This window comes from Carassius carassius, chromosome 20, assembly GCF_963082965.1.
Source record: "Carassius carassius chromosome 20, fCarCar2.1, whole genome shotgun sequence".
Taxonomy (NCBI): Eukaryota; Metazoa; Chordata; class Actinopteri; order Cypriniformes; family Cyprinidae; genus Carassius; species Carassius carassius.
Window position 1 is genome coordinate 1260001 of NC_081774.1, and position 15569 is coordinate 1275569.

The window sequence follows — 15569 nt, forward strand, 5'->3', positions numbered from 1 at the left end:
AAATGAACTAAAATGAAAATGAAAACTGAAATTAAAATAAAGCTAAAATATATAAAAAAGAGAAATGCATATAACAAAATAATCAGTTTATTTGCTTCACATGCTTATATGCATGAGTTATAATCTGTGCTATTCATTATCACAGATGCTGTGAATAGACCTATTGTATTTAACCTGGAATATTATTGTTGATTGTGAATTAATAGCTCATCTCACTGCATTAATCCATCTAGAGTGAGATCACCAGCCTGGTTAACCAGTGCCACCTGACTGTCAGACAAGTTCAGTGCTGGTTTCGTAATCGCAGAAACCTGGACAGACCCAGCAACAGTAAGAAGTTCTGCGAGGCCAGGTAAGTTCCCCTCAGACATTTACTTTTAATAATATCACGATCATAGTTCCACAGAGAACTGATCACATGGCCTGCAGCGCACTGTATCTGCTGAATGAAATATAATACTTTGTGCTGCCGACTCCCAAAATACAGTGAGCACGTCACACTTTCACTCAAAATGTGATGCAGTTTGTTGCATTTTAAGGTCAAGAAGTCTCATATTCTTCTTAATCAGCAGAAAAACATCACAAACATGATTCCTGTCTGAATCTGAGCCACATCACAACTCTCTGTTCAATTCTCCACCCGTTGAAATGTGCATGACATTATTGTATGCCTAATCATGATTTCAAGGTCAGAATTATGGACCGTGATGGAGAAAATGCAGACATGGGCCTGATGTGTTTTGCTTCATTCAAACAGGAAATGGCAGTTTTTGTGAACAAAAAATCTAAATATGCTAATTGTGTAAATTGCATCGAATGCATATTGAATGCAGGTTGTAAGTTAAATCATGTACTTATTTTGATACGTTTATTTTGTGTATATATATGTGTGTGTGTGTGTGTGTGTGTGTGTGTGTGTAGAAAAACTTTACTTCTTGAAAAAACTTCTTTTATAAAAAGTCAGTCGTCCATCATGAAGGAACGTTTTTATTCATATCTTTATTAAAAAAAAACAAAAAACAAGTCAATAAATCAGATCACTTCATTGTCATCAAACACATACACCTACAATAATCACAAGTAATACTTTTAATCCATTACCATTTAAATATCCTTTAATTTATTTGTAGTTCACTTAAATAGTCCAGCCCTGAGAAATGTATTTGTTTATTTATTTATTTATAATTTCCATGTAGTATTTCATGTAATCTCTCAATAATAAATATGGAAGTGTGAAAATGGAATTATAAAATAACTTAAACTCATTATTTTGACATTTGACTGATTTTATTACTTTGTCATGTGCATTAAAGCTGATGCATATATATATATATATATATATATATATACTTTGTTCTTTTTTTTTACTCAAATTTGTCAAAACAAAACAAAAAAAAAGGAAGAAATGGTATTTCAAGATGCAGAGCTGTGTAATAAAAGTTTAAACTTCATATCTTTTGTTTCCTCAGCTGGAGGTTTGTGTTCTACCTGGTTGCTTTCACCGCGGGATTGGTGTCTTTAATTAGCGTGAGTCGATATTAGAAGTTTTATTCCCTTGTGGACCCGTGTGTGTCTTGGGGTGGTGTGTTTTGAGTCGTCTCCTAATTAGTGTTCCCTAGGTAAAGTCTGGTTTACTCGGAAGCATTAAATGCTTTAGAGCAACACTAAAGGAGTGCTTGAACAAGCCTGAGCTTTGAGCTTTGTTGTTTTGAATGCACGTGGTTCTAATGTTTTTCTGAAACACAACACAAGCCCTCGGGACTCGGTGTGCTTTTCACTGTATGTCTGACTCTTTTGTTGTCAGACGCTTAAAGGACGTTTGATTTTAATGGTGGTTGTGTGAAAGTGTTTGTGTTCCTCACAGACGCCCTGGTTCTGGGATCAGAGAGAGTGCTGGAGAGGATTTCCTCAACAGGTGGATATTTTTCTCCATATGCAAAATCAGACTACATTCTTATGTTTTGTTATATTTTATGAAATAAATGAATACCTTAATTCAGTAGCGATGCATTCAATTGGTCAAAAGTGACAGTAAAGACATTCATAATGTTAGAAAAAATCCCATTTCTAATAAATGCTGTTCTGTTGAACTTTATATTCATCTGTGAATCCTGAAAACTTAAATATGTCAAGGTTTTCTAAGTAAAATATTGAGCAGCACAACTGTTATCAACATTGATGATAATCAGAAATGTTTCTTGAATCATTATTCTGATTTCTGAAGATCATGTGACACTGAAGACTGGAGGAATGATGCTGAAAATACAGCGGAGCATCACATAAATATATTACAGTTTAAAAAATATTCACATTGAAATTATATTTAATTTTTTTTTACAGTATTTTTGATTAAATGACTGCATCCCTCGTGAACAGAAGAGACTCTTTCAAAGGTTTTGTACAGAAATATATATTAGACTCATACTGTAGGTTTTCGCTATATATATATATATAGAGAGTCATATTTTAGCAATATCAGAAAAATCTACCCATAATATCAAGGCAAATTCAAACATTTGTTTTTTACATGTTGACAACATATTTACAATTGCAGTAAAAAGTTGAATTTATATTTCTCATCATTTTAAAAAGTGTTCTGATTTTGATGACGTTGAATTTATTATTATTATTATTATTTTTAGTTATTAGAGTAAATTTTTGTGATTTCCTTGTGTGTTTGGTCAAATTTATTTGTTTATTATTATTATTAATATTTGTATTTTTCTTAATTTTTATTTCAGTTTTAGTCATTTTAGTACATAAACCTAAGTACATTTAGCTTGGAAACTAGCTAAAATTATTTTTATTATTGTTATAGAAATATCTTTTTTTCAGTTGTTTTTTATTATTTGAGTTTATTGTGTTTCAAGCAATGAAAAAAGCTTTTTAGTTACCTATAATAACCCTGCTGAGAGCGTTTTCACTCAGGTCCTGTGTTTGTGTCTCTAGCCGGTTCAGGACACTCATTACTGGTATTACATGCTTGAGCTGGGCTTCTACTGCTCTCTGCTGCTCTCTGTGTCTGTGGACGTCAAGAGAAAAGTAAGATCTCACACAAAAATGTCCCACAGGGGAGTTATTTGTTTTCTCAACGTTTTATGATGACCTGGTGCTACGCAAAACCCTTTGTGTGTTACCTGGTCAGAGTTTCTCTTTCTAAACGAATGTCCTTTAAGAGCTGCTCAGTTATTTACTTTACTTGCTGCTCACACGTAAGTCAAACAGAATAAAATATTCTTGATCAAACTGAGTTTTTAGTTTCATTTAATTTAAATATCACAGTTCTATTTTTAGTTCCTCCTTTGGAGAGCTGTGGACGTCTTCTTTTATTAATTCTGCTTTAGGATTTCAAAGAACAGATCATCCATCACTTCGCCACTATCTTCTTGCTGGGTTTCTCGTACTGCTCCAACTACATTCGGATCGGGACCCTGGTGATGCTCGTCCACGACTCGTCTGACTTCCTGCTGGAGGTACGATCTCGACCGCTGAGTCACGCATTCACGCTCACAAACAGTGAGTCTAACATGGCCAGAAAATCCCCATCTGATGGCCTCACTCCTGTTTCCTGTTGAAGTCACTCCTGTTCCTGGTCTTCATTAACAGTGACCTGTACACTTTGTTTTGGCTTCATGACGCTTTGTGCTTTAGAGTCATTTGGATTTTTATGTTTACACATGCACAACTTCAATGATGTGTATCGGAATTTTCTGTTTAATTTGTTTTTATATATATTTTATTATTTATTTTTAGTTTTAGTAATTTTAGAATTTCAACTATTTATTCAGGTACTGTAGTTGTTAAGGAAACATTTCTCATTTTAGTTTAACAACTTAAAATGTAGAATTTCACCTTAATTATTTATTTTATGTTGTATTATTTATGTGTATATTAGCGCATATAGATGTTTATTTTTTATGTATGTGTATATATATATATATATATATATATGCGTGTATATATTGTGACGTGGTGAAGAATCACTCGACAAGTTTTGGCTTCGTGAACAACAAAAGGGTGGATTTTATTTACAATAATAAAAGGTGTAGGATGGCAAGCCGGTGCGTGGAGTGCTCTTCAGTGCTCAATCCAAGTGAAAGTGGGTGTCCAAACGTGCTCCAAAGTGGATGGGCTGTCAGTCACTCGCTGCTTTCTGGAGAGAAATGAGAGAAAGGGTTAGTCCAGCGTGCATTCGGCTCGAGACGAGTGTCTGTCTTGTCTGCTCAGCATGTGCTGCTTAAGAGCTGTGTTTTTTCAAGTAACTAGTAAAGTAACGCATTACTTTTTAATTTACAAGAAAATATCTATAAAAGTAACGCTAGTTACTTTGTATTCCCATTTTTTGACTGACAAGCCTCCTGTTCCCATATTGGGAGAAATCAGAAGTATGGAGGCGTTGTGTGCGCTGTGTGAACATGTTACTGTAGTTCTAGACTAAATGTGAATGTGCATTAATTCATCCCACTCACAAAAAAACAAAAAACAAAACAGATTTAGTATTCATCAAAATTAATCAAACAGTGAAATGCAAACTCAGAATATGACGCAAACCTGCAATAACTAAATATATTAAATAACACAAATGTATCTATTCCCATTTTATTAACAGTGTCTTTGCTGCTGACCTTTAATGATCCAGTTCAACCATACTAATAATTAAAAAATGACTTTAGATAAACTAACAATTGTGCCTCATTGTTTTTTTTTTATTGCTGAAGAGTGTTGAACCTTCTTCTCCTGTGTTCTATTCTACAGACGTGAATTTACTTTTCCTTCAGCCTGAGGTTTATTCATTACACTTTTTGGTGTGAAAGGGCTTTTACATTTGCTATAAATAGAACTTCTTATATTAAAAACAACCAAGCCCTGCTCATATTTAAAAAGTAACGTGAAAGTAACGCAAAAGTAATGTAACACATTACTTTCCATAAAAAGTAACTAAGTAACGTATTTAGTTAATACGTTAATCTGATTCAGGGTCAGTATTAGTTCAAGTTTAGAAGTTTCAGTGCTTTAAATCTATTGTCATTTGTAGTAGCTCACCAGGATCTCTCTGGTTTGTCCACAGTCTGCCAAGATGTTCAACTACGCCGGCTGGAAGAAAACGTGTGATGCGTTGTTTGTGGTTTTTGCTGCTGTATTCCTGGTTACACGTCTGGTTGTGTTTCCCAGCAAGTGAGAACTTTAAACTCTCTAAATCATGACGTATCAGATGACATTGCCTTCAGTTTCTATTTCAGAACACTTCTCTATTTATGTCACTTTATACATTTCAGTAACTGTAATAGAAATGTCTTAGTTACTTTGCATTGTTTTTCTCAGTGTTTATTAAGGTGTGTGTGCATCTGTGTGTGCATCTGTGTGTCTGTTTTTCTCTGTGTGTGTGTCTGTGCATGTTTTTGTCCGTGTGTGTGTGCGTCTGTGTGTGCGTCTGTGTGTGTGTGTGTGTGTGTGTGTGTGTGTTTTCTCTCCTGTAGGATCATCTACACCACTCTGGTTTTGTCTATGGAAGTGTTTGAGCCGTTTGTGGGATATTATTTCTTCAATGCTCTGCTGCTGCTGCTGCAGGCGCTGCACATTTACTGGGCTTATCTCATCCTCAGAATGATCTACAAGTTTCTCTTCTTAGGGAAAGTAAGTCAATCCTTCCGTCCATCATATCTGCATGTGCCAGAAACTATTTAGACACTTGTACTGTATGTCTGAATTAAATGACCTAACAGTGGTATTTTAGTGTTATATACTGTCAGAGTATTTATTGATATTATGAATAAGCTTTTATATTTATATTTTCAGTTTTCATTTTAATTGTAGTTTAAGTTTTGGAAGTTCTGTTATGAGCTTTTAGTTTTTGTTTTTTATACAAATATTTCTGTTTGGCATTCATTTATTTTTATTTCAGATTATTTATTTCAGTTGGTTTTATTAGTTTTTTTTTTTTCATTTTATTTATCTTTAGTTTAAGTATTTTTACAATTTTTTTTATTTTATTTACATTTACTTATATTATTTTAATTTGAAAAAACTAAAGTTTGAGTAATTTTGCAGTGCTTCTGTCATTTTTATTACTTATTTTTATATACATTTCATTTAAGCTTTAATGTATTTTCATTTAATTCTCAGTTGTAATAAATGTAATACTTCAACTTAAATGATTGATTTCAGTTAATTTTACTTCTATTTTCATATGTTGTAAATTGTAATTAAGTTTTAGTACTTTTGTCATGTCCTTTTGTCAGTTTTTAATGTATTTATTTTTATATCAGTTATAATTTTAGTCATTTTAAATTAATGTAAATAATTCGGTGAGTGTTAGTGTTTTTGCTTTTTGTCATTTTATATTAGTTTTTGTTTAGCTTTTATTTCGGCTTAAGTTTTATTAAGACCAGAATGTCAACTTCGTTAAAATTTTAACATTTCGTTTTTACATGTTTGCATTTTATTTTTTGTATTTCAGTTACAAAAATGTGTGATATGTGCTCAGAGGAACTTATTTATTACATGGACCAATTTCAAAAGCATTGCACATTATGATCAATAATTCGACTGACACATTTGATTAATTCAAACAAACCCAAAGATCTGTGTCTCAGTCTGACTTTGACCTCCTCTGCTCCAGCTGGACAAGGACGAGCGCAGCGATGTTGAGAGTGAACCAGAGGAGGAGGAGGAGAACAAAGAAGAGGAAGATCGTTCTTCCTGGAGGAAGAGGAAGGTGGTTCTGGACTCCAGGCTGGCGATGCTGGGCTCCAGCTGTGTCTTAAATAACTTGACTAATCAGAAAGCCGACGCAAACAGGAGACTGCCCAAAGCCAGATAGCGACTCTGAGACGTGTTACTCCTTCATCCCTGCTGAGATGATCAGAAACAGAGAAACAAGAACACACTTTACTCTCATTTACTCCAGTAACTAGCTCAAGCTCTTATGAGGGAGAGGCAGATCAAGCAATGTCTCTTTATTTAGTCACATCTCAAAAATCACTACTAAAAGAGTAGAACTGAATAGAAATAAATGCTGACGTGTGCATTTAGCTCATGAGTGCAAACCCATATCAGTAATGTTCAGTCTGTAATAAATAGGCTATAAATAACCTTTGAATGAAAAATACTGAAAATACTCTGTATTTATTGTAGACTTGTATGATGAAAATATTTGAAATGATTGATTTGTTTTGTAAATATAGCTGTCGATTTCATTTTGAATATATTTTAATGTCCTCTGGTAGAATTTATGAATATATTGGGAATTATCTTGCCTTGTCATTTTCTCTGTATAAATATTTTACCTGATAAAAGAATTACAAAAATCATTTATTATTTATATAAAATTATAAAACTGTAAATTATTTAAACAAATTGCAAATTATGTGTAATAAAGATATTTTATAATTAGAAAATACATTTATTTAAAAATAAACATACATTTGAAAATATTTTAATTTATCATTTAGTAATTACAACACTGTATATGTATTAATATTGTATATCATAATATAAGTATTATGACATTTAATTGTATTTTATATATACATGTGTAAATATACATATGAAAAAATATTCTAAATTTATAAATATTAATGTAAATATTAATTTGTAAATTACTTTATGAATTCACACATTTAATTGTACATTTAAGGGTAAATAATAAATGAATCTTAATAATATAATGATATATGTATGTATGTATGTGTGTGTATATTATTATTATAAATATTACATTTTAAATTATTGTGACAAATCACACCACAGTTTTAATTCTTCATTCCATTCTAGTATTAAATGATATTTAATAATTTCAGACATACACACTTACAGCAGACACCAAATTTCACCCAGATCACAGTAAACACATAATAAATAACAGCTCATGCATTTATACAAAATTAGCACAGACCTTATTTTAGGTAGCCTAGAAATCTAGACGCACCCTAGCGGCAGCAAAATGTATTTCGCAGCCTAGAGTACAGTCTAGCAACTCTCAATACACCTTCTAGCAGCAAAAACCCAGATTGGGTCAGGCCAATCACGTCGTGTATAGAGCAGGCGGGGCGGGCTTAACATATGACGACAGAGAGTTGCGACGGCTGCCACTTGAAAACAATGTCGGCTGCAGCTGTCGAACAACGATCTTTTGAATCGGCTTTGGCTGCGACTCTGGAGGACTTGGAGTTAAGTTTCTCTTTAAGAAAAGAGCAAAGAACGGCACTTAAGTCATTTTTAAAAAAGGAAGATGTGTTTGGAGTTTCTTCGTTGCTCTGATTGGTTGTAGCGCTATCCTATTGCGTGCAGAGGGATTTTGAGAGACAGCCGTTTATCCCGCCCCTCGGAGTAAGCCTCGTCTATGGAGAGTTTCCAGACTAAACATCTTGATGTAAGTCTGGCTGGCCAGGCTATATTTTAGGAGCTTTAACTCTGATTCTGAAGAAAAATGTTTGTATTGGTTTGAAACCACGTTTTGTGGCAGCGGCGCGCTGCGGTTTTGCTCCGCTCCTGCAGGCGGCAGTAAAGCCGCTCTTACGCTCAAATACACACGATCTTTACGCGCGAGGAACGCGTCGTTCTTTTTCCGCCTGCATTGGCAGCGACTGTGAGGTGAGGATTACTGCCCGCACTTTTGTCTAGTTTTAGTGTCTTTTCTCTCCTTATTAACCTTTATGTTCGTGCGTATGTGTACATGAGATGTTTACGTTCGCGAAAGGAGAGATTAAAGCTGGTTATGAGCTGGATTTAGACGCGTTTGTGTGGTTTGAAGTTGATTATGTCGTGATGGAGTGTCATGGCCGCTTCTGCCATGTGTGTGAGAGAAACTCCTGACAGAAAAACACAACAAACACACTGTAAAGCGACAGAAACCTACAATACATGCATTATTTTTTTTTTTTACATTATCCTGCTTAAGTTAGCTCTATTTTGTAGCAATACGTGTCCCTGTCGGCGTTTGAATATCATAAAACTGATATGTTACGTGCAGTAAAGTTAGATGCTGATTACTAATGGGTGTTTTTGCTATCATTCAATTATAATTATATCTATATATATCAAGATATATGGCAATTCCATTGTATCTTAAGTTATTAATATGGTGCATTGCCAAAATCATGGAAGTATCATTGTATTGCAGATACTGATTTGTTACTGAAACGTGGTATAAGTGAAAACAACTAACTTAAAATGTCAAAAATATTGTATTGCTGCATTTTTGCTGCTTCTGTTCTTCTGATCATCCTGTGCACGTGACAGATGCTGATCAGTGGCTGGTGTTTGATGCTCTCATTGGCTCTGAGTGATCTTGATTGTCTCTTTTCTTCTGTGTGACAGTGGTAAGATGCAGATCTTTGTGAAGACTCTGACCGGTAAGACCATCACCCTCGAGGTCGAGCCCAGCGACACCATTGAGAATGTGAAGGCGAAGATCCAGGACAAGGAGGGTGTGTACAGGGCCGACGCAAGCTCATTATGCCGCCCCCACCTCACATTCACAATTAGAGATCCTTAAGATGCATGTAAACATTTTATTTTTTTTTTATCTATGAAATTACACTAAAATAAAAACGTGCAAGCATGTTTTCAGAGGTTTTTTTCATTCTGCAAAAAGGTGAAAAAGGTACACAATGCAACAGCTGCTTATAATTTCTGTTTTATAGGCTAATAGATAGTGTACAGAATAAAACTAAACATATGCACACAACTTTTTAGCTCACAAAACTGGAGGTTTCGATTTTTTCTTGACTGATACACACATTTACACACATTTCAGAAGCGTTGGGCTTTTGCAACGGCAAACGCTTTGATAGCGTCCTCGAGTACTTGTACTTCTGAGATAATTTTGATCAGTTTAAGCTTTGAGAAACTGCGTTCTCCAGAGCTCACAGTGACGGGGAGAGTGAGAAGCACTCCGTCCCTTTTTCACAGATGAATTTAAGCGCATCCAGTGGTTTAGCTCCAGCAACCAGGCGTCTGCCCAAAGAAGTCAGCTCTTCAAACAATTCATGCCCATCAACATCTCGCGAGTCTCCATGAGGCAGGGCCTTTTCCAGTCCTAAGTGAACCTAATGTGAAACAAATAAATAATAATTCTCTCTCTCTCTCGCCTTCTCTCTCTCTTGCCGCCCTAAGCGGCTGCCTAGTTCGCCTATAGGCACGCGCCGGCCCTGGGTGTGTATGAACCTCAGCGGAGAACAGGCTTTCACGCTTCATTTACCCTTCCACGGCCTTAACGTCTTTGAGGGGCGAGGAAGTCTTAAATGTGTTGCAAAATTTTTTTTATATAATATGTTTGTGTGTTGTATATAATGTGTGTGTTGTTTGTGTCTATATATATATATATATATATATATATATATTCCATTGTTCAGAGCACTAGCATGTGTTTATTATCCTCAGGTATCCCGCCTGACCAGCAGCGTCTGATCTTCGCTGGCAAACAGTTGGAAGACGGTCGCACGCTTTCAGACTACAACATTCAGAAAGGTGTGTGAATACTGTCTTTAAACAGAAAGCCACTCTCATGTCGGGCTCCTGTGTTTACTGTGCTGATGTTTGTGGTTTCTGTCAGAGTCCACGCTTCACCTGGTGCTGCGTCTCAGAGGAGGCATCATCGAGCCGTCCCTCAGACAGCTGGCACAGAAATACAACTGCGAGAAGATGATCTGCCGCAAGTAAGAGCACACGCTTCACTGCTGACGTCTGGTGTAGATCATGTGTGTCTGATGGTGTTGTGTTGAGAGTGTAATGATGATAAAGACATGTTCTCTCAGGTGTTACGCTCGTCTGCACCCACGTGCCGTCAACTGCCGCAAGAAGAAGTGCGGCCACACCAACAACCTGCGTCCCAAGAAGAAGCTGAAGTAGACTGGAGCGTCTCTGTGTTTCAGGAGCGTCTTTGCTCAAATAAAATGTTGTTGAAAATAGTTTCCTGGAAGTTGTCTCTTCATTTGCCAGCTATTGCACTTTCATCAGGTTCTTTTCCTTCTGTGTAAAAAATTAACCTTAGAGATGCCCATTAACCATTTTGTGTCTTCATACTTCGCAGAGGACATATTTTTCAAGTGTATCCGCTTTAATTAGTTTTATTGGTAAAAAGGTTTTGTAAAACGATTTCATGTACATTTCAAACCAAGCATTGTGAAACGCTTCTTTGCAGATATCGAATCTAACAAAGCGAGGATGTTTTTTGCATTTATTTTTAAAAGTGCAAAACATTTTAAGCCAAGTCTGTTGTTAAAATAAAATTGATGTCTATTAAAAGTTTTTTTATGCAGAATAAAAAATATCTTGCATGTAAACATTTCATAGCATTTCATATGAAGGATTAAAATTTGTGTAAAAATGTCATTTTAAGAATATTACACCTTAGAATAATGGTCCATTAGTTAATGTTAGTTAACTACTTTAGTTAACATGACCTAAGCAAGAACAATCCTAAATAAGCATTTATTAAACTTAGTTGATGTTAATTTCCACATTTACTAATGCATTATTAAAATCAAAAGATGTGCTTGTTAACATTAGTTAATGCACTGTGAATTAGCATGAACTAACAATGAATAACTGTATTTTCATTAACCAACATTAAAAAAGATGAATAAATACAGTAATAAATGTATTGTTCATTGTTTGTTCATGGTAACTAACATTAACTAATGGCCCATTATTCTAAAGTGTTACCAAAAAAGTTTTTAACTAAACATTTTAGTCTGTTTCTAGTTTTGCTCGGGCATTTATTAAGCAACTCGTACGAAACCAAATGCTTATTCAATATAAAACTAATTTTGCAAGCTTAAAATCTAATAATAATATCTAGTAATATCAGATTGTCTATTAAACATTTTCTAAGTGAGAAGAATGAAAATGTAAAAGTGAAGCATGGTATGAAGTTGAATCTCCAAACTCAAGTTATTTTTAAATGACTTCTGTATTTATGAACTTTAAACAATGCATTTAAGTTGAAATCAAACACGTAGTGCAAAATTGAAACGTTAAATATCTTCAGTACTAATTTTGCCTTTATTTAATTACTTGTGCACAGAACAACTTATAAACTATGGGTTCACAATAGAATTCACAAGTTTTGAAAATGCATTTTAAACATGTATTTGCTGGGGCAATACTTGAGCACATATAATATTTAAAGCTATGCACATTTAAATCAGTCTAATGTTACCATTGGTTTAAATATTACTTTTCCAGGATGTTTTGTGCACATGTAAATGCAATAAACCACACAGTTAATTCAATGTAAAACAAATTTATTCAGCAGGTTTGCTTTCAGCTCAGAGATAAAGATATATTGTGAATTTCCAGCTGATTGCGTTAGCAAGTCAGCACAGTATGACTCTTACTAGTGTAGAATGAAACACTGTCATCATCACACAATCAGCCTGTCGAGAGCTGCAGGAGGAACCCAAGATGCATGTGGGACAAGAAGGCTCTCGGATCACAGTAAAATGCTGGATCACTCACGAGCAGAAATGTTTGTCCTTGAAAAGGGTTCTTGCCACTTTCTCCAAATCAAATCACACATGCTCTCGTTGTCGATTATACAAAGCAGTACATACTCAAGTACTGCATGAAGAGAGAAGAAGAAATATAAAAGTAAACATCTGTTTATTTGATCCTATATATGTGTACAGCACACAAATACAAACATGGCTCGTGCTGTCCCGTGATCCCTGCGGATTGAGAGAACACATAAAAACAGGCTGTTGGCACTTCAAATACTGCAGTCGGAAGCCACACGAGCGGCTTTGTTGTGCTAGAATAAAGATACTGTATAATGCAACATCCAATACACAACTGTACAACCATTACAGCTTATGACTTAAAGAAAGAGTTCAGCCAAAAAAGAACATTTGCATAAAATGTGCTCACAGGTCATCTAAGATTAGGATGAGTTTATTTCTTCATCAGGTTTGGAGAAATGTAGCATTGAATCAGTGTCTCATCAATGGATGTTCTGCAGTGAATGGGTGCCGTCAGAATGAGAGTCCAAACAGCTGATAAAAACATCACAATAATCCACAGCACTCCAGTCCAGCAGTTAACATCTGGAGAAGACAAAAGCTGAAACAAATCCAGCATTAAGATGTTTTACATTTTTAGACGGTTGTTACCGGCTCCATAATCCATAATATTTTTTGCATAAAAAAAACATTTGAAAAAATCTATTGCAAAATAAATAAATAAATAAATAAAAATTACAATACATCACATTAGCAATTCAATGCATCTCAATGCACACACACACTCCTACACTGTAATTTTTTTTAACTAAATTATTAACATTTAAACATTTTAACTCACAATTTAGTAATGTTTTAAAAAGGTTAACTACATAGTATTTAAATTAAAACCATCATATAAAATTAGAACTGAATATAGATTAAAACAAAGAAAAACAATATATATATATATATATAAGACAGGGTAAAAGATAAAAATGGCAAAAAAGGGCCAAAAATATAAATAAATAAATAACTTCAGAAAAAATAAAACCTACAGTGGTCAATGTCTATACAACTGTGTTTTGCACTGAAGTGGTGTGGATTATTGTGATGTTTTTATCAGCTCTCATTCTGACGGCACCCATTCACTGCAGAGCATCCATTGATGAGACACTGATGCAATGCTACATTTCTACAAACCTGATGAAGAAACAAACTCATCTTCATCATGGATGGACATTTTCAGCACATTTTCATTTTAGCCTGAATCCCTCCTTTAATCAAATGAATGTTTGAAGCTTTAGAGCTGCACAAAGCAACTACACGAGATGCATTCAAGCACATTCATGACTCCATTCCTCAATGAAGAACTACAGATATTCTTAAATAGAAATTCCCTTTTAAGGGATCTTAATGTTCTACCATAACAGAATTGTTGATTTCTACTAACTCATATATTTCACCAATGCAGCTATTAAATGTTTTATATCAATGCTGTCGTCTAAACTAAGCATTTATGAACATTTAGAGGCGTTTAGTGCCACATTCAAGCTGGTCTTTGGTTTCCACTCACTCCCAGCTGAGAAACTGAATCAGGAAAACAAACTCTACAGCACAAAAGCTCATTTGTGACTTTCTAAAATGGTCTAAACTGACTTTTTGAGCCACTATACGGTCTTTGCTATAAATTTGTTCTGTTATGAACTAAATCACATCATATTCATTTTATACTCATGATTCAATTTGATTCTGATTCACAAAGTCAAGAGTCAGTTGCAAAGAGATTTAATTTTTTAACCTAATCTTTTAAAGTGCAAGTAAAAATTCACTAGATTTTTTTACACAACAGCCATTCATGCTCAGGTTTAATGTTTCAGAAATAAGCAATTCTTTAAATGATTACAAATGATATGCATTTTTTAATTATAATTTTTTTTAATTGTTATAACTATATGATATTTACTATTAAAATAATAATTTCAAATAATTGAAAAAAAAAGAAATGAAAAAAGCATTATATTCATTTGTGTTGATTTGACTTTGACATAACAACCCTTCATGCCAAAGTTGAATGTTATATAAATACATGACAATTTTTAAGATAAATTAAAATAATATTATTAAAATATTATTTTAGCTATATAATAAAATGTATAATTAAATAATAATTCAAAATAATAATTGGATATCGATGCAAAGATGGATAAACAGTCTTATTACAATGTGTTTTTAATATAATACATCGCCATTCTCGTTAAAGTTTAATTTTACAGAAGTATGATTTTAAAAAAAAAATCTAAATTAGTATTAAAATATAATAATTGTTAATATGATTACAATTTTATTTAATTACTATTTTTATTATATATTATTATTTATAATTTAATAATAATAATAATGAGAAATAATTAAATGCAAAAATAAAGAAATACAAATCTTTTCACAACTTTGAATCTTGTGTAAATAACTTATGTTGCGCTAAACTTATTTATTAATGCTTTAAAATCTAATTTCAATTATATATATATATATATATATATATATATATATATATATATATATATATATTTGTGAATAAATCCAGAATTGTCACATACTTGTGATCCACAGCACTAGTGTTTCTGTATCAAAAATAAAGCGTACTGTAACAACACTGAAGTTATTGCTAGACTGAAACAGAAAGAGCTTTTCAGTGCAAATTCAAGATGAAAGAGAAAGCAGAGAGAGTGAACACAGAGAATAAAGTGTTCCATCAGTTCAGAAAGACTGATTCGCAAATGATTCAGTCGTTCGAACGAATCACTTGAATGAATGATTCAGTGATCGAATCAGTGACTTGCTGCCATCTGCTGGAGGATTTAGGTTAATTTTTAGCATACAATTTCAGTCAGGAAAGCTTGCCCTCCTAATGTAAAAATTTAAGAGCACTTTCTGACCAATAATTACAATTTCTGATAAAAAATTAGCCTTCCTAATACGAGATGACATGTGACTCCTTAAAGTGATATACAGTAGTATTTTATTTATACTTTATAATGGCATCTTTTTCATCTGTCAAATTCAAAAGTGTATGTTTATAAACTTTTTACAATTTCTATTTAAAACAATATAATAAGAAGTAGAATA

The 15569-nt window shown here is 33.6% G+C and overlaps 2 protein-coding genes and 1 long non-coding RNA gene across 6 annotated transcripts in view; 2 read left to right on the top strand and 1 right to left on the bottom strand.

The window, feature by feature from the left end:
- Positions 1-7252, top strand: part of LOC132095976 (ceramide synthase 2-like) — a 13983-nt gene extending 6731 nt beyond the window's left edge. For all 4 annotated transcript variants that reach the window (XM_059501081.1, XM_059501078.1, XM_059501080.1 and 1 more), the window contains 8 exons: positions 234-352; positions 1470-1527; positions 1865-1915; positions 2950-3042; positions 3345-3473; positions 5069-5175; positions 5478-5634; positions 6620-7252. In XM_059501081.1, the coding sequence (XP_059357064.1) occupies positions 234-352; positions 1470-1527; positions 1865-1915; positions 2950-3042; positions 3345-3473; positions 5069-5175; positions 5478-5634; positions 6620-6820 (915 nt within the window). In that variant the 3' untranslated portion in view covers positions 6821-7252. The remainder of the gene's footprint in view (positions 1-233; positions 353-1469; positions 1528-1864; positions 1916-2949; positions 3043-3344; positions 3474-5068; positions 5176-5477; positions 5635-6619) is intronic.
- Positions 7253-9285: 2033 nt separating this feature from the next.
- On the top strand, positions 9286-10901 carry LOC132095699 (ubiquitin-ribosomal protein eL40 fusion protein). Its single transcript, XM_059500810.1, has 4 exons — positions 9286-9428; positions 10384-10470; positions 10556-10658; positions 10758-10901. Exons 1-4 carry the CDS (start codon positions 9326-9328, stop codon positions 10849-10851), a joined length of 387 nt encoding a protein of 128 aa, XP_059356793.1. The 5' UTR covers positions 9286-9325; the 3' UTR covers positions 10852-10901.
- A 1688-nt stretch (positions 10902-12589) lies between these two features.
- LOC132095700 (uncharacterized) lies at positions 12590-13127 on the bottom strand. Its single transcript, XR_009422481.1, has 2 exons — positions 12739-13127; positions 12590-12701 (listed from the first exon to the last, which is right to left on the bottom strand). It is a non-coding gene; the product is annotated as an uncharacterized LOC132095700 (long non-coding RNA).
- Positions 13128-15569: the final 2442 nt, after the last annotated feature.